At 36.9% G+C, this 26,730-nt stretch overlaps 1 protein-coding gene across 4 annotated transcripts in view; it reads left to right on the forward strand.

The window, feature by feature from the left end:
* JAK2 (Janus kinase 2) overlaps positions 1–26,730 on the forward strand; it is a 93,213-nt gene that overhangs the window by 22,575 nt on the left and 43,908 nt on the right. For 2 of the 4 annotated variants that reach the window (XM_085212969.1, XM_085212971.1), the window contains exons 2-3: positions 13,012–13,076; positions 18,257–18,509. In XM_085212969.1, the coding sequence (XP_085069095.1) occupies positions 18,290–18,509 (220 nt within the window). In that variant the 5' untranslated portion in view covers positions 13,012–13,076; positions 18,257–18,289. The remainder of the gene's footprint in view (positions 1–13,011; positions 13,077–18,256; positions 18,510–26,730) is intronic. The other 2 variants (XM_085212972.1, XM_085212970.1) reach the window with 1 other exon arrangement.

The following is a 26,730-nucleotide window of genomic DNA, read 5'->3' on the forward strand; positions in this document are numbered from 1 at the left end:
CAGATATCTACCCTTTCCCAAGGTTTCTAGTTTCCTGTACCACCTGTGACTCAGTGTGATATTTCCATCTTCCAATCGAACCAAGGCTCTTGCTATCATTTTTTTGTTCTCTCTCATGGAGCATGTCATCTCTATGGCGTCTGTTACAGCCTTGGAGCAAATAATCACCATGAAAAGGTATCTTCTCAGGATTAGTTTAAGCTTCTTCCCAAATTTTCATTTGTATTCAATTACACTTCCAAAAGTTAAAACAAAACAAAAGGATGCCTTCATTTCCCCTTCCACTCCCGACTTTTTTTTTTTTTTTTTTTTTAGTTTTTTTTTTAGTTTTTACAGGAATCTTACTGAGTCTGGACTGTTGATCATGCTTAGTAAATCATTGTATATTTTCTTCTACCTTCTGGAATAAAGCAGGTTCTAACATGCCAGTTTTTGCATCTGTTCATGCACAATAATCATCTGGTTTTTACTTCATGTGTATTAAGGTTATGTGTGTATATCAATCCACTGTAACTTAATTAGTTTTAAATAAGGTGGGGTAACTGCTAAGTGACTGAGTAGACTTCAGTTAAAATTCACAACCTGATTCTTTATCCAGCTGAAGATGAGGAGGTGAGAATGCAGTGCGAGATGTCTTTCTTTGTTGGAAAAGCTCAGTGGGGAAGAAGTTCAGATAGGAGAAGTAGAAGAACTGCTTTATTCTGAGAGCTTTGGGCTCAAACTCTTGTGTTTTAATCTCCATTTAGAGCTAGGGATTCTCAAATTCCTCAAAATCGAAGAACTGCTAAATCTTCTAATCTGTCATCTCATCTTCTTTGCTCTCTTAATTCTCTTGTTTTTGCCCATGGGTTTGCTTTTCTTGTTGCACATTCTTTTTTCTGGCAGAGAGCAGACAATGAAAGTTGAAGTCCCTGAGTGTGACTCAGATGCTGCACTTATTCTGCTTAACAGGTGATAGTCTGAGAAATGGATAATCTGGCTTTAGAAAGATTCTGCGTCAGGTGAGATGAAATTGTTCATCAGAGGATGAATCCATTATGCAATCTTGCTGTCACAACAAAAGCACAAAGGAAGACAGTTAATCTTTGCCACTTTTTTTGTTACTTTGCTTCTGAAGGGTCACTAACATCCTTCATGGATTATGAGAATCATCAAACTACTTTTCTTAAGAAGAAACTAATCTGTCACATCCGTCTGAAGTGACTGGCAGGATCTGTCCCAGATTATACTGTCCTTACGTGAGTTCATAGTGATGTATGTTACTTGTACCTTGATGAAGTCAAATATTTAAGCGGTGGTACTACCATGAAACAGGAAACAGTTTGGGGAAAACAGATACAGCTATCTAATGAAGGAGATAAATTTCACTTTTAGAATTCATCCATCATAAATGGGGATGGAAGAATTAACAAGAATCCATTTTTGCAATTTTTGTTTTTGTTTAATGCTAGTATACATAGTGATGGCATTTAGATTGGATCAGAATGACTGAAGCACTAAGAATCCTGCTTCTGCTGAAGGTGTGAGGAATATATTAGTCACCTATTAGGCACTCAAAAATACACCCACAACCTTTGATAGAGATGTTAATGAAGTGTTGCGTTTGTTGTACAATTCACTTTTTTTGGAACTCTAAAAAGTAATTGAACAGAAATTCTGAAAACAGCTTATGAAATCATTGTGTTCTTTGCTTTGAGGGACATTAAATGTCTCTCTCTTCTATGTCTTTCCCTCTTAAGGCTTGTTCTTTGGTGTAGTTTTGTTTTGTGGATTCTTTTTTTTTAATGTATGCCCTTTATATTGAACTTTGTGTGTTCAGGTAAGATTATTTTTCATTCCCCTGCTTGAGATTTCTTCTATATACTGAGAACTGAAACTGAGATGCTGTATATAATGAGAATTATGCTAAGAATTTAATTTAAAAGTGCATTTTCTTTTGCAATGTTTAAGCAGTTTGGGGATTTCAGCAGCACTTCCTTAGTGGTGGTGCTTCATTGCAACTGTTCACCTTCCTTGAAAGGAATTGTGAGACATTTTCTTCTTTACAACAGAAATCCATTCCGTTAAATATATTGTGAAACCAATAGTTGTATTAATATCTGATCTATCAGTGGCTCACAGTGTGAAATTAGGCAAATAATTGAGACTCTTTGTATTTCTGTTAAGTTTGGAAAATAAGAATGGTGATCATTTATTTAAAGTACCCTAGTACCAAAGTGCAATGCAGTCAAGAGTATGAAAATAACTGTACTTAAGTGCCTGTGCAATTGGTAAAGTTTGCCTCTAATATTCTAGGCAATCTAATGGCTTTTAGTGACTCATAGAAACATGTTCTTTATCTACAATAAAACTACATTGTAGGGTTTTGTTTTTAAATAAATTTAATACCATGTAAACATTATCAACAATGTACAAAATAGGGCCATGATTTGGCTTCTCCTATTTTGTGGGGTGTTTTTTGTTCATTTTTTTCATCTATCTGTGTACCAGACAGAGGGATGTAATTCCACTGTGACCTTCTTGTTTTGATTTAATAAAATGAAACTCAAGTGGGTTATTATTTGATGAAATTGGCAGATCAGTAAATAGATGTTTGGTTTGGAACTTGGTGTGGGTGTAGTGTTTCTTACATGTACTGGCAATCAAAGTCCTTACTGTGTGCCAATTAAGAAAGAAAAAAATCCATTTATAAGATCGTTTATTGGTAGGTGAACAGATATAACAAACACTTAAGGATAGGAGAGAGTAGCAGGATATCCATTTGTATCAACTGGAAAGTCAGAAGTGGTTCATTCAGACGATTTTAATTCCTGCTTTCAAGAGATTTCAGTTGTAGTCAGCTTGATGATTAGAATATACATTTAACAAATATTGTAACTAGCAGTATTTATAGTAATTTGTCATTTGTTGCATATTAAAGGTAGATGTTCAGGAGTCCAAAGCGTGCATAAAGACAAGAGACTCTATAGCTGGTTGTAAAACCCCCTATTGACTTCAGGAAGTCTTGGCAATTTGTCCCCAAGTTCAGCTGGAGGCAAGTCTTGCTTTGTGCAGTTTCCATGTTCAAAAAAAAAACAAAACAAAACAAAAAACAACACAATATCACTTTGACTGTAACGTGTTATTGGTTTTTAGATTTAGATCCGGTTCATCTAATAAAAGTAATTGCTTTCAATAAGAATTTATCAAAGTGAGGCTGCAGTGCTTTTGATAGACTTTTTGGGGAAAGCTTAGTTGGGCTTATCACTGTGTTATGATTATGACTTGTTTTTTGTCACCTGTTTATTAGTTAGATATTAATTTTTTTTTTTTTTTTTTTTCCTTGGGATGTGATTCTTGAAGTCCATAAATGTCTACCCTCTTGCAGCAGCTCCTTCTTGACCCTTGCAGCAAGTCTGGAATTTGTAGCTTGGCTGAACTGAGTTAAAGCTGCAATTGTATATATGCATTATTCTGAAAAGTTCCACAGAAAATTGAAGTTGCTAATGAATTTAAGACTGGTCAAGGAAAAAATATGTATTGTTCTGTTACTTAGGTAGTATACATGGTTTCTGAAAGGGGCTGCAGTTTAGCAGAAGGAATTCATGTTATGTTTGGCATTACTGAGTGGGTACATCCAGGGAAGATTCCTTAGAGTAATTTGAGCTCATCCAATAATGGAACGTAGGTGGAAGCCTATGTTCCAATTAAGAACTGAGTTCAGTACTGTGACATGTACTGAGAGACTTTGTTAGGTTTTTCTAATTTTTTTGTCACCAGATAGACTTTTAGGAAGCTTAGTACTTGTTCGGTGGGAATTTTGTAATGTAACTTGTTATAAACAATTTATTGGTATAAAAATATAGTTATGCTGTAGATGTTTCTTCTTTCTTTATAATGTCCTCTTGTAAAGGATCTGATAATAGCACAATCTATAGTGACACATTTTAAAATCCAGAAAAAAACCACCATCTTCTTATTTGATCTTCTGTTATCAGTGCTGGTTATATCTTGGATTTCCTTCTGCACACAGTCCAGTAATGTGAGTTTATCTAAAATCTATTTTAGATATATCTAGATAAATAGATAAAATCTATTTTGTATCAACTCCTATTTTAAAACTAAAAAATAAAGAATCTACTGCTTTCTTGACTGTTCCAGCAGTTAGTCTTATTTCTGAGAGAAATAGAAAAATGTATTTCAAACAGGTACCTATGATTTTAATCTTCAGCTACTGTATTTGAATCCTTATTTGCTTTTCATTATATTATTTTCATGAATTTGTCAGGTAGTCTGCTGTTGCTTTTTGAGATAGTGGGGCACGATTCTCATGCTCTTACTTTCTGCAACTTCTTTAATGTTTTTGTCAGGATTTAATGTCAAAAATCATGATAGTTCTGTCTGTAACTTCAGAGATAAGGAAAACACACGATATGTGTATAAATAGTTCCCTGCATTTATCTTATAAAGAAATACTTATATCTTCCTTTAGAACTAAAACAAACAACTAAGTTGGAATAATCTTACTCAGGTGAGAGTCCTATAAAAAATAGATTATAATAATAAGCATTGGTTTCTTCTATAGAACAAAAGAAAAAATAAGCTTGCTTCTTTTGTATTCCACAAGAGAACACAGAGTATTTGATACGTTACATTTATAAAATGTGATTGTCTTCCTTAGATTTTTTATTATCCTTTATTTTAAACAAGTTGCTCATTTTAATCATTTTTGTGGAATTTCCACTGGCGGCACACTTTATGACGAGCCTTTGTTTACTTTCAGAGTCCTGGGTTGTTTTTTTGTTTTTTTTTTTTTTTTTGCTACGAACTTTTTTTTCCCTGACAATCTGTGTTTATAGAGATAACGTGATCTTGGCAAAGCTTGTAGTGCTGTATCTTTGCAAAAGCTGGCTGGTATTTCAGATAGGGAACAAGTGGAGGACTCTCAGGTCACATGATTAAAGAAGCATTAAGTAAACTATCATGCAAGTACATTTTCCTGAATTATAAAGATAAAATGTCAGTGTTGTTATCATAAATGATTCAACATTATAAAGCAATTAATAGGGTTTAAAAAAAGAACAATTTTTTTTTGAAACTTGCTGGAAGCCTTCTATAAAAGAATAACAGAAAATGCCATATTTATATATGTAATAATTGAACTTTTAAGTCACTCACAATTTAAGAAGCTTTTGAATGCATTGATACAGGCTTGGGAGTTTTAGCATTATTTAAACTGCTGTTTACAAAAATCAGTCCTTTTCAATAATTTCTTTGGCATTGACTTATTGCTACTCGAGTTTCTTGGAGGGTCTTTTTTGTGTGTGTTTTTTTATCACATTAAGTAACCAGCCCCTAATTCTCTAATAATTCATATGATCTAGTTTGTGCTCCATGACTGTTTGTAGTCACATAGAATTCATTTAGGATCAAGGAGGTTGCAAGTAGGAAAGTGTTGCTGTGGTTTCCTTTTAGTTTTGTTTTCTAGGACAGGTCAAGTCTTCAGTAGGTTTTTACTTTCTAGTGCAGCACTATAGAAGAGTTAAATACAAATATATAGCATTTTATATAGATTGTATTGGGATTAAATTTTCTGAAATCAAAAGTCAGACTTAAACACCTGTAAATAAAATCAGTGTTTCAAGTTAGTAGAACTTATACATAAGGGCTTAGCTTTGTTTTGTTTAAATAATTTTAAGCACCAAAAAAAAAAAAAAAGTAATGCATCCAAACAAAAGAAAAAACCACCCACTCACACTTTAAGGAATTTGTATGTGAAATTTGCATCAGGTCTTGTCTGTTTGTATGTAATTTCTAAACTGAAGCAATTAAGGGAAGCTATAAAAGCAAGGTGGGCTGAAGACAAGGGTGGAAAGGAGACAGTAGAATCTATACCTTTTGGCTGTTCTGTAGAGATTGCTGATTCACGCTGACTTAAATGTTATCCTGTTTACTTTCTGACAGTTCCCTTGGCAAAGTGCTAATTTGGTGAAATACACATTTTCAGATTCTCTTCAGCTGTTGTTAAAGCTGGGATAGAAGTACAGGGTGACTTCATTCACCTAGATGTTTCACACTGTTGGCAATTTATCTCGGTTTTACTTGTATTCCTGCCCTCGACCCCCCAGCTTTTACTGAAAAATGTTAGAGAAGTTGAGGTCAGTTGTGTTCTTCAAGCAGTATATTATGCAATGTTCTTGTCCAAGTGAACTTTACACTTTGCGTGGTCCATTTGTGAAAATTGGAAGAGGAAAGAAACCAAAAATCACAGAACTGAGAACAGCTGGAGGAGTATCTTATAAAAATAATTCAGTGAAAAACATGGTTTATGTATTTATTTTCTCTCTTTGTAGTCAGAAAAGCTGACTGAGCTTGTGATGGTATTTTCCATGATGCTCTCTACCCTATATGGTGAAGTGTGAAGGTATGTCATTAGTGTCTATAGGTAGAGGGTTAGAAGTGTGAGAGAAAATAGTCTGTTATGATATCCTGGCTGTTGAAACTCCAGACATCTATTTGTCTTGGACAGTATAGCAAGGAAGTGTAGAAGTACGACTCTTTGCAGTGGTTTCTCACTGCATGTAAGGTGACTGAAAATCTCATTAATTATTCTTAGTGTTGGTTAGCACTTCTTAAATTGTTCTGATGCTTGGCCAATAGTCAGAATCTGCCTATGTTTTGTTCATTTTCTTTCCCCTTTTTTTTTTTTTTTTTATATGCTTATAAATTCCAGTTGTGTTAGAGGAGATTAAACGTCAGAAGGAAAATGTTTTGACTCTTGTTGAGGAGTAGGGTCTAAAAAGCTTGTTTTGTCACCTTTCATCTTTGCTTTCTGTTACTTCCTTCTTCTTCATACCTCCTCCCACTTCTATAAGACTGAACCTATAAGAGTTTTGTGGTGTTACTTCTGCTCCTCCTTCCCAGGAAGAAAACTCTAGCTTCTCAACTCACATGAATTTCTGCGCACTATGTAAACATGTATGACAGTTTCTTCAGAGGCAGTAGTTGTACTAACATCTGAGGAGGGAAGTTGCCAAACTGGGGAAGTGAGATAAGAGGACAAGAAAAGGGAGATAACAGAATTCACAAGGAATGCCCCAAAGACTTCAACTTTTTAAAATCCTGTTCTTGAAACGGCTTGCTGAACAACTACAAACTGGGCAGTTTGTCCTAATTTTCAATGATAGCTGGAAAGAATTGACTAATTTTCCTCACAGAAATGTTTGCTGTGAGAAACCCTTCATCTTCTACGAAGGAAGAGAACGCTGTGTGTTCTACCAGGATATAACTATGTGATGAAGGATTTGTGCTGTTATTTGCCTAGAAGATACCATTTGTATAGACTAGAAGCTTCACAGCAATCCTGTAGCTGGAGGGGATAAGAAACTTGGCCCAGATTTAGGTGCTCTTCAGAAGTTATGGCAAGTGATGGATCATGACTGTTCCATTTCCTCTGCCGTTAAGTTGTTGAGAGCGGACATCTGCTGAGAAATCTCTGCCTCCCAGAGGAAAAGGACAGGTATTTGGAGGCTGAGAGAAGAGGGACAGTTTTTGAGACTTTCATTTGTGGATACTGGAGCTGTTTTCTGCTGTGTCACTCAGACTGCAGTGTGAAATGTATATGGCTTCTAGTAGTTTAGTGTCACTTGCTTGGCTCTTGACAGCATCTGCTAAACTGGCATTTGTTTTGTAATTGTTGATGTTGTTCTTTGGCAACACAGAACTGTACAAACAGTTGTTGGTTAATGTTTTGACAAATCCTTCTTCAGTTGTGGCATAGGGAATTGCATTTTTTGAAAACGTTAACTTGATTTCTTCAAAAGTATCTTCCAGCATCACTTGCCTGTTATTTGATATGACCAGTCTAGGGATCTTGTGATGTTTAATACAAGCAGTTAGAAAGATGACTTTGTTGCTGCTGCGTTGCACTTTTTGCTTTCATTTATGCTTTCAATACTTATTTTAACTCTTGAATGTAGCTATAACTGTCACCTGTGCACTCTGGATTGGTGGGTTTTTCCCCTAAATATTGTTTATGACAGAAATGCCTTTTAAGAGAAAAATACTGCTTTCTGTTTCCAGTGGTGAATCAGAATATCTTTCCACTTTGAAATGTGATTTTTTTTTTTAACCTTTATTGCTTCTTAATTCCTTGGTGATTTATTAGTATTTGTTTTTACTCATAAGCCAGTACTTTGGTGTAAGAAAGTGGTTCAACAATTTCTGCAACCAACAGCCACCAGGGAAAATGAAACTACCAGTCAGCAACCTTCAAAAATACTAATTACCTTGATTTAATTTGTTCCAGATATACAGGAACATCAGCAATTTCTTTTTTATATATTTTTGAAAGAAATTAAAGAAATAATTAAGATATATCTGTTCTCTACTAATTAACCCTTATTTCATGGTCTAATCTAGTAAATAGAATTCTGCTTTCAGTATTGCTTGTAAAACATAAAATCCAGCATGATGGGGGGTAGTTATGGAAGTACTCGGTCTCCACAGCTAGCATACTGTTTATAAGAGGAAAAAACTCATAGTGAGGATGTTCTTGAGATTTTTTTTGTATCCATTTCAATTTCAAGCAAGTGCATACAAATTGACCTGCTGTATAGTGTCCTGGTTTTGCTGTTGTCATTCTTCATTGCATCACTTCAGAAGAATTTGAGAGATGTATTAGGGAAATGAATGTTATTTTCATGTACCTTGTGTGAGAGGTCTGTCTGACCTACTGTGTTTACTCATCCCATATCCTCTGTGCATATAAGGCTGTGCAGATGACGGTGGCTCTGATGGACTAAAGAACCTCAAATGTCACTGTCTTGGGAAATATTCTTTGCCAGAACAGTTGGGCAACTATTTGAATTGCTTGGAAATTTTCTGATGAAATAATCTTTTGCTGAAGTTTATCAACATGGTGAAATTTAAATGTTTTGCAGATACAGACCAGCTTTTGCCAGAGTTCTGATGGAACCCAACCAAAGCTGTTGTCTGTGGGCAACCTTTGATTTGATCACTGTTGGTTTTTTTGTTTTGTTTTGTTTTGTTTTTTTGGCAGCTCACCTACCTAGCAGATTACAGTGATGGCCAGGCTTCTGTAATGTATTTTTCATTCTGCTTTTTAGACAACATTTGTTGGCAGCTTTCATCCTGAGAAAAGCTGGAGTAATGACTTCTTTCAGTTGTGGATAATGCAGAAATACCAATTTTTTTTTTTTTCTAATCAAAGGAACAGACTAAAAGTCTCATGCTAGCAGCTTTTGTCCAGTTAGTTCCTATGTCGTGCAGACAGATTAGACCACGATCATTACTCTTTCCTTGTGCAAAAGTTCATGGACCCTTGCTGAATTGCTGATACAAGTCAGTGGTTTACCAAGGGAAAACTGTAAGCAAATGTTATCTTTGTTTCCCCAGGTTTTTTTACCACGTTTTGTTGTTGATATGTTACAGATCTGTCATCTTCCTTCTGCATCTGCTTCTTACTATTTGTGTTCAAATTTCTGATATATTAAAAATCATTGTGTTATATTAGCATAGCTGATGAAATAGGAAAAAATTCCTTTGGAAAAATCTAACTTTTAGCAGTTTTCTTGTATGAACAGTCATTTTTCTAGTGTCTATGTATTTAACTTGCTGCAGGGCAAAAAGTGGAGCATGTGAACAAGTGGCAGTGGTAACTGAAGGCATATTATTTCTCTACGGAATGGCTTTAAATATGCTTAAGGGAAGACATTTAGATTTTTGTGAAAGCTGTTTTTGAAGTCAGAACATGTTACCTGGGAAAGGACAGCAGAGTTCTCTTAGTACGGAGTATGATACAGTTAAAGCATGGATTAACTGTCTGATTAAATTGGCTTCTGTAGTTTCAGCAGTGGAGAAGTTTCTCAGATTCTCGAGATTGCTAAAGTACTTTTGTTGCTGAGTACTGTGAGTTTGATAAAGTTAGTGAGAAGAATGATTTCTTGTGAATATATGTGGTGGAAATGGGATCTGTTGTAGTGATTTTTTCCTTTTTGGTGAAAGACCAGATGCTGTTCAACTGTGGTCTGGCTGAGCAAAAACGTGAGAATCTTTTGTTGATCCTTTAAGGAGTAGCAGTACCTCTGCATGCACTAATATTTTGATGATATGTTTAACTGCTTGTTAGAGAAAGGTATGCATTTTTGGATCTTTTAATTTAATATATTTTTCTGTCCAAAGAAAAAAAGCAGTCCACAAAGCAAATCATATCAAGGTTACTGCATGTTATATGCACAATATGAATACTGTTACATTTTCAAGATTTAAAGTTTTCATAGACGCGTGCTATGAACAGGTTTATTTGTGCTCCATCTGCCCGTATAACCAAATTGAACTGTGAAGATATTCTGAGTATAAATGTTAAGTATAACTGATAAATATAAACAAACAAGCTATCAAAGCAATCTGAAGTTGGGAACTGACTGACAGACTTTTCATCTTACTCTTATTTTATATAAATAAACGAAATTTTATTTAGTGTTCTTATAACAAGATCTATAATATTCATTAGAATTATTAATTATGTTAGAGCTTTGTGAGACATTTCTGCACTCATACCTACCCTGTAACAGCCTACTTACCAACTGAGAAGGTTTTCATAGTTGCTGCTCATAATATTCTTTCAAATTTCTTGAAAGAAGGATGTGTGTATAAGGTGGAAAGTGTGTGATTTTGGTATTTTCAAGCTTAAAGATGATATCCTACTTTACTGACAATAAACTAATAGAGTTGTTGGGAGGTATCTATGTCTTCAAGGCCTTATTTAGAAATATAAAATAATAGAAAATGCTATTTTTATATTTCTCCTCACTTGTTTATAAATTGAGTATTCAAGTTGCTTAATGGCAGACAAAATAAACATTAATTGCAATTATAGGAATTCTAAAAGCTTGCTGAGAAGGGCCTGTTTTAACTTGCAGAATCTCCACTGCATCTGTGCTGTATTCTTCGCAAATTGCAGCAGCAGGGAGATGATGGACATATTTAACTGTTTCATTAGATTTTAGACTTTGTTTTGCAACTGGGAATTTAAATCCTTGCAACTGCCAGAAATGTGGTCTGGTGTAAACGTGAACAAACTGGAGGAAATGAGAAAGCTGGATTTTTTGCAGGATGGTGCACTGTCAGGTCAGTCCAAACTGTAATATATGTGGCATTCTTAGTCTGCTGCTAAAAGAACAAGCTATGTTAGACAAGACTTACTCAGTGTATGAATGAAGTAAATAATTTTGTAAGGCCTTGATGAAGATCTTATAAATAGATATGTCTGTAGGCAGGAGGAACAGAGGTTGACTAAAAGAGGGAGATGTTACAGTAGCCACTGTGAGCATATTCAGTGTTGACATCTTTGTCCCTAAGTTTCACGCTTTTTGTCCAGACCTGTGAGTTGTTCTATCTTAAGCAGTCACTTTTCTGTTTGTTAAGTGAAGTATTATAGACTTCCTGTTAGGCTGCTTTACCCAGTTGTTGGGCTTGAAGTGCAAACTGTGATGTTACTGAGCTTAGTCAGAATATCGTAACCCTTGTTCTACTGGGCACTGCTATTGCCAGAGTGGAAGTGACTTGGGTCACTAACTCAACATGGTTTATACCATCAGTTCATTGCCAACTGCCTCATATAACTTAAAATATTTACAGTTGATCTGGAGTTTTGGGGAAAGTTCACAACCAATTACAGTCAGGTAAATCTTCATGTGGTTTTCCTCAATCAAAAGCCAGACTGGGAGTAATAAGCATGAACAGTAGTCTCAGAGCAGAAGGTAATTTAGAATTAACCAGCCTCCCAGAGATCTGCAACCTGCATGAGCAGGTTATAGTTCTGTGCTCTGTTGGAACTGGTGTGCTGTCAGATTAAAATCCAAGGGGCATATGCTCCAAAGGTGAATGATATGCTGCTCTACCCCTGAGCAACTTACTCCATCCCTTAATACAGGTCTGGAAAACTTGAATTAACTCTAGAGGACTTTGTATCAGATATTAATTGTCTGACTAGACAGCATTTTAAAGAGCATCCTTGGAGGTGCGTAGAAAATATGCAGCTGTCCAAACAAGGTGTAACTGCTTATCTCTAAAGCCAGATTCACAAGAGAAGAAACACTGTTCTCAGAAGTCTGATTTATGTGGAGACAGAAGCTGAATTTGCAGTTGTGTGAGGTGGGTTCCGTTTTTCAGGGCCATGAATGGTAAACTTGGTAGAAGCAGCAGGTGGTGCTGAGGAATTTAATTTCCTTCTTTTTCCTTCTGCCCAAGATTTGTCTGAAAAGTCATCAAATCTAAACTCTGCAGTGTTCTCTGAGTTTCATCCACTTTCAACTATCCACTATCACGTTTTTTTTTTCCTCTTCTAGTCAGCTTTAAAATGCGCTTTTGTTTCTCTCTTCTTCAGCCTTTTCTTGTGGTTGAAGCATCACAGCAGGGTATTTCCATTTTTTCACTGATGAGAGAGCTACTGTTTTGCTTAAATCTTTTCAAATGGTGTTTATTGCAACCACAGAAGTATGCAAAGAGAATGAAAGTAGGTGTGCCCTTGTCCTTCCTCCTGCAAGACATTTGGTGCTAACTTCCACACAAATTGTAAGAAGAAGGTGTTATCAGTTTTTAGCTAGAATTAAGTGTTTTAGCGAAATGGAGTGTTACTACCTTAAGTGAATCTGCCGTGTCTTTTTTTTTTCTTTTCATTTCTCTTCTAATGCCATCAACAGTTCTCTTAAACCGATTTCTTCATTTACGAAAAAGAAAAAATACAATCTAAGAAAAAAGAAGACAGCTGGGAATCATGAAACAAGTGTATATTTAGTGTACCAGCTTATTGTTAGCACTAAGGATCAAGGTCTAATAGAACCAAAAATATGTTTTTGAAAAGTTCTTCACGAAGAAGACAGTAGGAATTCAGGCAAATGAGAAAGGAATGAATCGCACTATCTGAAACTCAACACCTGAGTTCTTAAATAATGATATATTTGCTCAGGGCCATTAACTTTTTTAATATTTAGTATGTTTCTATTGCAGATACATTATGTTCTACCATTGCCTGTGTGCCAGCTTTGTCTGACCTCCTGTGGATACAACAGCAAGTGGGTGACTTTTGATGTGCTCATTTAAAAGTTTTCATCATTCTTATGTTTTATACAAAGCTTTCTCAAGTGATAAAAAGTAGTTGACAGGAGTTTTACCTGTAGTGGAAAAATGCCCTTTCTCCAAAAAAAAAAAAAAAAAAAAAAAAAAAAAAAAAAAAGCAAGCTGAAAGGACAGAGAGGTTATTTTCAAGAGAAGAGTTTAGACTTAAAAAAAAGCTAGTGCAGCCTATAACTTGAAATAGTCTGAAAGAAGAAAACTGTAATAAACTGGGCAATGAATGCTGAATACTATTAAATCATGAAGGGCTTTTTATGCCCTCTGCATTTTAATGTATTTTCCTATATTGTGGTGGTTTTCAGTTTGTTAATTAATTCTCCTTTCTAGTTGAAGTTATATTATTTATTTTATTATTTTAAGCTGCAGGACAGCATGGAAGGTAAAATCAATCCTTTGGTGCATTGGAGTTGCAGACAGAAATAGAAAAGAGCATGTAAACATGTTGCATTGTAAATGCTGTGGTTGTTAGAGCAGCATGAGTAATAATTAATCCTTTAAAAATTCAGTCTTAAAATATGATCAAGATAAGAAATATCAAAATAACTCTATTGGATCAAATTCATTGTTCCTTAGTTCCAGAATCAGATCTGTTACAGATAGCTGCTTTGATCACGAAATCAAAATGTATTAATTGAAGATTTTGTTATTTATACTAATGGAGAAATGTTTATAAGTGGACTGGTAATTTTTGAATTTCACTGAGTTCTGGTTGCATGTTGGATATCAACTTTCAGATTTATATGGACCTTGTACATTGTATCTGTTTGGGCAACAAATACATGTGTGGGTACTGTGAGTAACTTACCTATGGATGTCCCATTCTGAGTATATTAAATCTTTGATGCAGTGGTTGTTTTCTTCAACAAAACATGAGTTTCTGGATGGCTTAATAGAAATGCACATTTATTCCCTTCATTGAACATTGTTTGCCTGATTGTGGTCTTTGCAGCTGAAAGACCTTCCTGGCAATTTATGACTAAGGCCCAAACGCCCACAGTCCAAATTCACTTGTACTTAGAAATGTAGATTTATGATTCTGTGATATATTAACTCTCTGTTGCTTTAGTTTGGAAATTAAAATGATGTGGTTTTCTATTGATTATGTCATGATGTTGTTGTTGGATATTTTATTTTTTGCTTTGTTTTGCTGGCTTTCTGTTTCTATTTACCATCAAGTTAGTATAATTCTGTCCTCTTCTATAAATAAATTGAGTATTTTTATCTGTTACATAGATCATGAAATGAATGCTTTCTTCCTTTGAGGTGTTAAGCTTTTTCCTGCTGGCTTAGCTATTGTGATCTTTTTTAGTAGAACAGGTCATTTTTAACCCATATAAATGTAAACCCACATAAATCATACAGTCATATTTTCCTTAGTAACTGCAGTTTTGAGAGGGGAAAAAAATTAAAAGTAACTCTCCAAACAGGTATTTTATGATAAAGCAGTATATGTATTACTTTCTCCAAAAGTAATGCCTCTTATTTACTTCCATGGAAACTACAACAAATATCAAGAGAACAATAATGCTATTTGTCAGAGCCAATTTTCAGCTAAATACACTATTTTTTAACATAGTTGTCACCATGATCTATACATTTTTGCCAGCCATAAACAAGAGCCTGAATTCCAACCTTGTAAAGATCTGCATGGCAGTCTGGAACATGGCTTGTCTTTAATATCGTCTTTGCCACTGCTATAGTGCACCACTCCACTGCCTTACTGTGCTCATATCCACTGTTTGGTCTCCATAAACGTTCAGCAAGCGTCAATGAATGTCAGTGGGAGCAATTTTTTCCACATGGAGGAATTCAGTGACACACCTTTGCTTCATACACGTGGCCATGTCAGATGCTGCTTCGTCAAATTGCCCCTCTCCTGCCATGTGTCGTATAACAACAAAATGTTGAGAGAATTTTGGTGGGAAGGTTCAAATGCTTTACTACTAACATCTGCCTCCGATGTCATAGGCTGACATAAGGTAATAAGAGGCATTACTTTCAGAGCAGCCCTTATAAAATAGGAAGCATTACTTGCAGAGTAGCCCTCATAGTTTTCATAATAGCAAGCTTTGTACAAGTTTTTCTTGTAAGCATGGCTTTTACTGATTAAAACTGTATTCAACAGAGCAAAGCCATTCTTTAACTTTGGAATACTTCTTCAATCTCACTTTTATTTTTTAACTTTTTGTTTTGTTTTGTTGTATTTTAAAATATTTCTATGCTTCTTTGTTGGGTTACTTGTCTCTCTGTCTTCCATTTTTATCACTGAGGATTTTTTGCTTGCATTCCAAAGGAATAGAGTTACCTGACTAGGTCTGAAAGGAGGCCTTGGTTTTTATCTACAAATAGTGGCTGCTTACTCATCAAGCCTCACCTCAGTTGGGACTTGTTTTGTTTTAAGTGTGGAAGAGTAAAACTCAGCTTGAAAGTATTCCTACTCTTCCTCTGTGCTAGTCTGTGGCCTGTCTAGTTGTTTTGTAAATATTCAGCACAATCTTTTGGTTGAAACTGGGATTATCATAAGATTCACAGATATCATTAAAAGCATTATTTTGACCATCAAGTTTAAGTAATGTGTTTCAGTTGGACAAGTAAGCACATGCTATAAAATCTAGTGAGCAGTGATAAATATTGGACTCCAAGTTTTTACTTTAGTTTTTCCTCTTCTGGTGTTTGATATATTCCAGAATTAGAGTTATATAGTAATCCCAGGCCTTTGACATTGTCCTACACCATATCCTTATCTCTGGATTGGAGAGATACGGATTTGAAGAGTGGGCTCTGCAGTGGATGACGACGTGGCTGGGTGGTCATATCTAGAGGGTTGTTGTCAATGCCTGTACCTCCAGGTGGAGGAAAGTCAGAAGCGGCGTTCCCCAGGAATACATCTTGAGACTGGTGTTCAACATCTTTATTAACAGATGTGAGACTGTGAGGTTGAGTGTATGCTCAGCAAGTTTGCTGATAACACTGAGTGGTGCAGTCAGTACAATAGAAGGGAAGGATATTATCCAGAGGCACCTGGACAGACTTGAAAAGTGAGCCCATGAAAATCTAATGAGGCTCAGTAAGGCCAAAGGCAAGGTGTTGCACTTGGACTAGGACAATCCTAAATATGAGTATAGAGAGAATTGGCAAAGAACTCATTGAGATCAGCCCTCCAGAGAAGGACTAGGGATTCTGTTTGATGAAAAGCTGGACAGGAGCCAGCAGTGTGTTAGAATCATAGAATCATAGAATCACAAGATTGGAAAGGACCTACAAGATCCATCTAGTCCAGCTGTTCTCCCACCACCATTGCTACCACAAGCTACTAAACCATATCTTGTAGCTCCTCATCCAGATGCCTCTTGAACACTGCCAGGGACGGTGACTCCATCACCTCCCTTGGCAGGCCATTCCAGTGCCTGACCACTCTCTGAGAGAAAAAGTTTTTCCTTATGTCTAATCTAAACCTCCTCTAGTACAACTTGTAACCATTTCCTCAGGTCCTGTCTGTTGCCTGAGAGAAGAGGCCAAACCCCTCCTCATCACAGCCTCCCTCCAGGAAGTTGTAGAGTGCAATAAGGTCTCCTCTGAGCCTCCTCTTCTCCAGACTAAACAATCCCAGCTCCCTCAGCCGCTCTTCATAAGGCTTGTGCTCCAGACCCCTCACCAGTTTCGTTGCCCTTCTCTGTACATGGTCTAGGGCCTTAATGTTTATCTTGTAGTGAGGGACCCAAAACTAACACAGTATTCAACGTGCGGTCTCACCAATGCTGAGTACAGGGGGATGATGACCTCCCTGCTCCTGCTGGCCACTCTATTTCTAATGCAGGCCAGGATGCCGTTGGCCCTCTTGGTCACCTGGGTACACTGTCGGCTCACATTCAGTCAAGCATCAACCAGCACCCCCAGGTCCCTTTCCTCTTCACAGTCATCCAGTCACTCAGCCCCAGGCCTATAGCACTACATGGAGTTATTGTGGCCAAAATGCAGGACCCGGCACTTGGCCTTGTTGAACCTCATCCCATTCACCTCAGCCCAGCAATCCAGCTTATCTAGATCCCTCTGAAGCTCTGAAGGGCATCAGGCAGATCGACGCTGCCTTCCAACTTGGTGTCATCTGTAGACTTACTGAGGATATACTCAATCCCCTCATCTAGATCATCAATAAAAATGATGGGCCCCAGTACCAGTCCCTGGGGGACACCACTTGTAACAGGTCACCAGCTGGACTTAACTCCATTAACCAGAGTCCTCTACCCAGTTCCTTACCAAAAAAGGTATACCTCTCCAGGCCACGGGCAGCCAGTTTCCCCAGAAGAATACTGTGAGAGACCATATCAAAGGCTTTGCTGAAGTTTAGGTAGACTACAGTGACAGTCTTTCCTTTGTCTACCTGTCTGGTCACCCAGTCATAGAAGGAGATGAGGTTGGTCAAGCATGACCTGCCTTTCATGAACCCCTGCTGGTTGGGTCTGATTCCCTGGAATCCATGTACATGCTGTGTGATCTCACCCAAGATGATTTGCTCTGTAACTTTCCCTGGTGTTGAGGTCAGCCAACAGGCCTGTAGTTCCCCGATCCTTCTTACGGCCCTTCTTGTAGATAGAAATACATCAGTAAGCTTCCTTCATGCAGCCTGGAAGGCCAATGGTATCCTGGACTGCATCTGAAGAGCAGTGGCCAGCAGAGAGAGGGAGGTGATTGTCCCCTTCTTCTCTACCCTGGTGAGGCCCCCCGGGAGTACTGTGTACTAGATGCCCCAGGCCTGGTCAAGAAGGATATGGAGCAGTTGAAGCTTGTCCGGAAAAGTCCCACAAAGATGGTCAGAGGACTGAAGCACCACTCCTATGGAGAAATGTTGAGGGAATTATTTCTCTTGGAGAGGAGAAGACTCTGGGGAGACCTCATTGCAATCTTCTAATACTTGAAAAGAGCTTACAAGGAGATGGAGAACCAACTTTTTACACAGGTAGAAAACAACAGGACAAGGGCAAGGGGGAATGGATTTAAACTGAAATAGGGGAGATTTCAGTTTGATGTTAGGAAGAAATTTTTTACTCAGAGAGTGGTGAAGTATTGCAAGCAAAAATATATGCAGTTATTCAAAAACTACTCTTTATGTTTCTTTTAGGCAAATGTTCTGAACAAAAACAAAAGGAAAACAATGGCCTGTCTTACAATGGCAAATATAGAAGGCACAGCAACTGCCACTGTCCACCAGAATGGCGACATCCTTGGGAATACTAGTGCACCCAAGCAGACAGAGCCATTGCTTCAAGTGTACCTTTATTATTCACCTGGGAAGACGGGAGGAGATTATCTTCAATTTCCAGCTGGAGAATACATTGCAGAAGAGATTTGCACTGTTGCCTGCAAAGCATGTGGTAAGTATACATGCTGTGGTTTTTTTTGACAGTGTAATTGCACTTGATGCAAGAGAGCTTTTAATAAACCAAAGGTCATCATAATACTGGTGTTTTAACAGAAATGCTAATCTCTCTGATGTTTTTCAACTAATCATTATCAGTAGTGATTAGCGCAAGGCTTCTGTTACTATCAGAAAGACTGTGAAGTTGAAATTATAATCAGGTGACTATGTCTACTACATTCATTTGTATTTGTAATATATATGTTTATGTATTTATGTAAATATAAGTATGTAATATAAATGTATAACATATAATGCTTATTTTTATATTTATTTATATTATTTATTTATCATAAATGCTTCACTTTACTATTTATTTATTTACTATAAATGAATCATTTTTTATCATCTTTTTAGATGGAAAGTGATGCATTAGGTATAACATGGCCACTATGTCTGTGGCTTTTTCCTTTTGAGTCATTTATAAAGTAAAGTCAGCAAGAATGTAATCAACTTTAGAATAAATAATCCTACGTCTAGTTAATAATGCCTTTGAATTGTTACATTTTCCTAGACCATGGATAGGTGCTAAGATCTATAGTAAAACAATTTAAATGTGTTTTGTGCAAGGATTTTTCGTTTCATTGCAGTAATAGCTTGAATTGAATTTGGGCAATTTGGAAAGAAAAAAAAGTAATTTTGAAGTCCAGATACAAAAGAGACTTTATTATTCACATATGTGCACCTGCACACAGTGTCTCTGTCTGTTTTTGGGACTGTCCATGGTACAAGACTTTGCCTTTTAGTTCTCCAAATGCCACATTTCAGGTGCAAATGACTTTAAAAGGAGGGATCATAATTTCAAATATTTGTTTTCCAATGAGTCACAAATGTGTACCCACTTTGGAAAACATCTCCTTAATGATTCATCGACTGCTGTGAATTTTTTAATAAGAGTACATTATTTAGCATTGTTGCCAGTGTTTTTGGTGGGTGTTCTTGGACTTCCGTTTTAATATTCATATGGCTGTAAGACTCTCAGCTACAGTATTTATAAGTATGTAAGGCTAGTTGCATAAGGGAGGAGGTTCTTCTTTTTTGAATGCTAAAGTGGTGAATTTTTTACATTAGATTATATTTATTCCCATAAAATATTTAATTGCTACTGTAGTGAAGGACTAGTGTTGAGGGGATTAACTAGAGAATGATTTCACTGGAAAGTGGAGAAATAAAATGTTCTTTAAGTTTAATCTTCTCATATCAACTTGCCAGAATATTAAAGTAATTACGGTCTTGTGTACATCAAACTTAGTATGTTCAATGTATGTCTATGTTAGAATAGCATAATCTTTGAAGGAATATGTTGTGATCAGCCATGACATCAGGTACCTTCTTTTTCTTACTATTTATTTGACTACGTTATTTTTGTCATAGAGAGATAGAACCTAGTTTGAATTTACTGGAATAGTAACTATCTTGATAGTTTGATTAGCTGCTTCTACTGTTATTTCTTGTCTACTTTTTATTTCCATTTCTTCTTCTCTAATTTAAATTCATCTTTCTTCAGTTTTCAGATGTTTGTTTGAAGTCGTGTTTTTTCATTCTTTCCCCATCACCACTGCTAGAGAGACCGTCATTATATTATCTTTAGATCATTTTTTTTAAATGTATTTTGATGGATTTCAGTAGTTTGGATGTCTTAACTATTTCCATTTTTTACTGTCTTCTGCACCATCTGCAATTTCCCATGAATATGTCCAGACCAAGCAATGTACAATATTCTTCTCGTCCATGTCACAAAAACATGCAAGATAGAATTTCTGCTAACACAAGAATCCAATTGTATTTCCTGTGACATTATCTAAAGACTTCACGTTTCTTGTTTTCTCAGACTCCACCAGTCTTTCTCAAGGCTTTTAACATCCTGGTGTAGTAGCTTTTGTTTTGTGGATATGACTGGTTTCTAGCTCCCAGATGTATCCTTCTACAACTGACTATTTTAAGAAACAATTTTTTATGAACAGAATTCCTTACTGAGTGGATTTTATCTTTTTAGCTATTGTTACATCATTCTGTATCAGTTTGTAATTCATATTTACAGTGGTGTTATATTTCTATAAGTGAAATATTTTGCTATGTTGAGGCTTCATCCTTTTAGAGCTAAGGTGGAGAAAGTCTTCTGAAGAGTGGTTTCTGCTTGACAGCTACCATGGCAGTATCTTGCTGCCAGATTGTCAGAGGAATTTGTAACTTCATTACCTTCTGAATTGGCGGAAAAGACTGAAATGGTTTTTGTATGTAGGGCTTTTTCTTTTTCATAGTAGTTCTAATCATTTGCACTTTTTTTATGAGATTTTATGCTTGTAGGTAGAATATGTAGGTCTGCATAGCATACGTACTCCAAGAATGCTTAAACAGGCAAGAATTTTCAGGAATTTTCTATGAATCAGTTCAATTCATAAAGAAAGTGGTTTAGGTAGTAGGAATGTCTGAGATGCAATAAACTTGGAAAATACTGATGAACTTTCTCCATGATTTGAGCAATTGCTAGATCCCTTGATAGCAGAGCTGGTTACATCAAAGTATGACTGCTGCTTGTGGCAAGCAGTCTTGAGTACCTTTTAGACAAGTCAAACAATTGAAGGTTTTCCAATCTATACTGGCTTGGCTTAAAAATATAATTAATACAAACCTTCTTGTAGGTTGTTTACATTTTTATGTTCTGACAGTTTTTAATATCAAACTGACAAATTTTCTAACCAGAAGTGTTGATTTTAAGTTTAAATCAATGAGTTGTTTTCAGCAATCAGCCTTATCTATGTCATCTGCCATGTAAGACAACTCTAAAATAATTGCACCAAAATGAATGGAAGCCTCAGCCGAAGAGAGGAAATTATATTAGAACAGGTAACTGAGTATCAAAATGAGATACAAAAAATTATTCTAGAGGTTATAGCATCATTGCATTCGATTCATTTTCTAAATTCGGTATCTGAGATTTTTTTTTGCAAATCACCATCTTAAATCCTTTCCCTTTCTCTTCTCCTTCAAATTAATCTAAAATGAAATTACACTTTTAAATAGTTTTTAGTATTTATATTTTTTACTTAAAAAAAAAAAAATAGCATGACCAGTGTAGATGTGGAGGTATAAAAGCACAGTGAGGAGAGGAAGGAGCTCTATGCAAATGCTTTTGCTGTGTTTTTTTTTAAACTTGAGGTAGAAGTTTGAGGATTAAAACTTTGCTGTGTTAAAGACTTTCATGATGTTGCTTGACAAATGGTATAGAGTGCTGTGGGTTTTTTTTTTAGCCTTGTCTACTAAACAAAATACTTGCCAAGAGACAACTCTGATTTTATTTGCTGTAGTCCAGACAATCTGTTTAATAGCCTCGCTAGGAATGAAAAGTAGAGAGTAATTTTGCTTTATTATGTCTGAGTCACTGTTGCTTCTTCTAACTATTCACTGTTTTATTTGCTAATATGATTAGTGAAGTGTAGAAAACCAGTGGAGGTTTTTAATACCTCTTGGAACGGCTTTTCTGATTTTACTTGTGTTGAAAATTATTTCTCAGAAATTTTCACCATTGGTTAATTGTCTGGGTTTCATCGGAAGACTTAGGTGCACAGACACCCTTTCCCTCCTCCCACTCTTCCCCCTCCTTTTTGGTTTTCATTGTTTCTGGAGAAAACACTTAAGTCCTGATGTTGTTAGTTGTTTGAAAAATCCCTGCAATTAGTAGCACTGCCAAAATTTACAAGAAAAGGGAAGTGTTTGAATTCTGCTTTCATCAGACCTTTATGGACAATTTTCAAGACCCTAATAAATGATTTTCCACTAAATGTGTAATGGTCAAAATTTTTTCAAGTCTGGCAATGTTTTGATGCTGATGCAAAGATATATAATTTCCCACTGCACCACATTTTCTTTCCTCCTTAGGAATTAAGAGGTTTAACACCCTTTCTTGATGAACACACAATCTATATGTCCCCAAGCACTGGCAGTGAAAGATACCGATTACCATATGGAATTACAAATGATTAAGTATGAAGGATGGATGAGTGCTTAAATTACTTCCTAACCGTAGGAAGGAAGTAAAGGTGGATTTCTTTTTGTTTTGTTAATGGCAACATTTCACCTTGTAGGGAGAATTTCAAAGTCCTGTTCCTCACTTAAGAAATCAATTTCTGCAGAGAATGGCAGTGGTGTGATCTGGGTTGAAGTATTGAAGTGTTGTGTGTGAATGTGTATGTTTCTCTTTATTTTTATTTATTTTTTTTCTGTAATGTACTTGGTGAAGCACAATACCTTAGCACAAGGCACTTGTGCACTTGGTGAAGCACAATACCTTTAGTAATTTAAAAATTACTTGGAATTGTTCAGTGAGCTTATTTCAGATTTTAATGAGGTAATATCTTAATAAGACTACATAAATATTCAACACTGTCTTCAACGGTGTCTAACATCTGGCTAGAATCTCTAGTAGGTTGGTAATTTACTTGCATTAAGCTGTAAAATATTCTGTGATAATTTGGTATACATACACCACACAGACTCAGAACTAATGTCAGTTACTTTTGCTTTGAAGACTAGTAATCTGTAATATGAATTGATCCAATTTCACAACCGAATTCAGTTGCATAGGGTTAGGGTTAGGATAGACTTATTCTTAACTCCAGAAAAAATGAATTTGCTACATCCTGATTTACACCCAGTCTCTAATTTATTAATCTGTTCATCGTTATTCATATGGGATTTTTTTTGTTTTTATTTCTCTTTGGTTACTTCACATAGTTCCTTCTATTTTCTTCCGTTGAAAATCACATGTTAGTATGTGTAGGTCTGGCATGTTTTAGTGAGCTATCTCAAATGATTAGCCTGTAGATTTCAACAGCTTAATCTGGCAGCTACACAAGAGCTCTTGGTCTTAGCCTTTTTGCTGGCTCCCTGCAGCAACATACTCAATTTATAAGAAGTTTAAACTTGTTCTTAAGGATTGAATTGCTTTTTGTTGCAGTTTTATACCTAGAGTTGATTTGTTTGTTTCTGATTAAATGTGCTTTAGATTTGATGAAAGGGGCCTACCTCATTTAATAATTACCTGCACCTAGACATTGTTACGAATCTGTAGGTGGGAACTGGGGGAGCAAACTCCCCCAGCCACTGTAAGGGCAGAGCAAATCTGAGGTCAGCTCATGGAACTGAATGTGTGCAAGTCCATGAGGCCAGATGACATGCATCGCAGAGTTCTGAGGGAGCTGGCTGATGTAGTTACTGAGATGCTCTCCAACGTATTTCATAAGTCATGGCTAACAGGCAAAATCCCTGGGGACTGGAAAAAGAGAAACATCACTCCCATTCTCAAGAGAGGGAGGAAGGAGGTCTCAGGGAACTCCAAGCTGGTGGGCCTCACCTCTGTGCCTGGGAAAATCATGGAACAGATCTTCATGGAAGACATGTTAAGGCACATGATGGATGAGCAGATGACCTGAAACAGACAGCATGGCTTCACCAAGGGAAGGGTTGTGCCTGACTAGTCCGGTAGCCTTCTGTGATGGAGCAACAGCATCAGTGGACAAAGAGAGGGCAACTGATGCCACCTACCTGGACTTGGACATGATCTCTCACCACATCTTTATCTCTAAACTGGAAAGATACAGATTTGAAGGGTGGACTTTTCAGTGGATAAGGGATTGGTTGGAAGTTTGCATTCAGAGGGTTGTGATCAGTGGCTGTATGTCCAAGTGGAGGTTGGTAATAAGCAGTGTCCCACAGGGGTCCATCTTGAAGCCAGTACTCCTTGTCAGTGAGACAGATGATGGGATTGAATGCACCCTCAGCAAGTTTGTTGATGTCACCAAGCTGAACAGTATGACTCATAGAGCAGAAGGAAAGAAAGCCATCCAGAGGAACCTTGATAAGGTGGGCCCTAGTGGACCTAATGAGATTCAACAAAGTAAAGTGGAAGGTTTTGCACTTGAGTCAAGGTAATCCCAGATACGTATACAAACCAGAAGAAGAACTCCTTGGGAGTACTATTGCTGAGAGGGACTTTAGGGGTCCCAGTTGATGAAAACCTACCATGAACCAGCAATGCACACTCGCAGTCTGGAAGGCCAGTGATATCCTGGGTTCTGTCAGAAGAGGGGTGGCCAACAGGGCAAGGGAAGTGATTGTCCCCCTCTACTCTGCCCTTGTGAGACCCTAGCTGGAATACTGCATCTCTAAGTCTGGGCCCTCCAACACAGTAAAGATGTGGATCTTTTGGAGAGAGTTCAGAGGAGGGCAACAAAGATGTTCCAAGGGCTGTAGACCTCTCCTGTTAAGACAGGCTGAAGAAACTGGGCTTTTCAAAATGGGAAAGAGGAGAAGGCTGCAGGAAGACCTCATTGCAGCCTTCCAATATTTAAAGAAGGTTTATAAATATGAGGGAAATCAACTTTTTACATGGGTAGATAGCGATAGCACAAGAGAGAATGATTTTAAACTGAGGGAAGATTTAGATTAGATGTCAGGGGGAAGTTTTTTTTACTGAGTGTGGTGAGGTCCTGGAACACGTTGCCCAGAGAGATTGTGGATACCCTGTTCTTGAAGGTGTTTAGGGCCAGTTTGCAGGTTGCAGTTGGCAACCTTGCCTGTGGCCAGAGTGTTGGGGCTTTATGGCGTCCCCATGAACCCAAGTTGTTCTGTGATTCTGTGAAGTCTATAAAACCTTTTTTTTTTTTTCCTCCTGATTTCTGTGTGAATTTCTGTGATTTCCTTCTAAGTCTTCAGGATGGAATTGATTTTTAGTGTTTTGCCTCTTGCCAGAATTCTTGTGTCTCTTAACATTATACACAATTGCATTTGTTCTCACTATCTGTGAGGTATTTAAAATATTTGTGTTTCTTTCATAGAATAGAATCATAGAATCACCAAGGTTGGAAAAGACCTTTAAGATCATCTACTTCAACTGTCCTCCTACTAGCAATATTTTCCTACTGAACCATGTCCCTTCGTACCACATCTAAATGTTTTTTTGAACACTTCCAGGGATGGTGACTCAGCCAGCTCCCTGAGCAGCCCTTTCCAGTACTTGACCACTCTTTCACAGAAGAAATCTTTCCTAATATCTAACCTGAACCTCCTTCAGTGCAACTTGAGACCATTCCTTCCAATCCTATCGCAAATTATATGGGAGAAGACACTGACCCCCACTTCACCAACTGCCTCCCTTCAGGAAGCTGTAGAGAGCTATTGTGGTCTCCCTTGATTCTCTTCTTCTGCAGACTCCCAGTTCCTTCAGCCACTCCTCGTAAGATTTGTGCTCCAGATCTCTCACCAGCTTCCCTGACCTTCTCTGGGCATGACCCGTGGCCTTGATGTCTTTCTTGTAGTGAGGGTCCCAAAACTGAACACAGTACTAGAGATGCAACCTCATCAGAGCAGAATATTAGGGGACAATCACCTCCCTGATCTAGATGACTAAACTATTTCTTATACAGGAAAGGATACCATTGGCCTTCTTGGCTACCTGGGCATACTGCTGTCTCATGTTCAGCAAACTATCGAAATCCCCAGGTTCATTTCCTTACCTTGACTTTCACACTACAACTTTTATCCTACTCTCCGATTTGTGCACATGTATCCCATTATGTCTTGAAAATTTGTCAGTGGTTGAATTTCTTTCTTTATTGCTGCAATGTCTTGGATATATAACCTGTTTTCCAAATCATAGCATTGGCATCCCTTGGACACACAACAGTACGGTATATTACAGAACTTTATCATCTGTCTTTCAAGTTAGGCTGTACCCTGTAGTTAGAAGCCTCAAAGGCAACTTATAATTTCATGCTATTGAAGATCTGGTGCTTCACAGATTTATACAGTTTGCAAGTAGAATTGATTCTCAGTTCTCACTGAAAGAGTTCTGAAACTTTTTGAGGGAAAAAAAAATATATCCATTTTTGTACATTTGGTTTTGTTCTTAACTGAGCTACGGAAGTATAAATGGCAGGTTGTTCTAGTAATGATGGCATTTGATTACTCATCAGCCTGGAATAATGAAATCAATAGCTAGATTTGATTTTTGGAAATGTAAGGAAAAAGTAATGTACTGTTGTTGATTGTTACTTCTTGAACTAAAAGGCTAATAATCCATTGTATTAAATACCATTCAGATAAAATCTTATAATTTGAACATTAAGAATAGAGTAACAAGTAAGTACAATCTTGTTAGAGAATGAGAAAACAAACCA

The sequence above is a fragment of the Meleagris gallopavo genome, chromosome Z, assembly GCF_905368555.1.
Source record: "Meleagris gallopavo chromosome Z, MGAL_WU_HG_1.1, whole genome shotgun sequence".
Classification (NCBI taxonomy): Eukaryota; Metazoa; Chordata; class Aves; order Galliformes; family Phasianidae; genus Meleagris; species Meleagris gallopavo.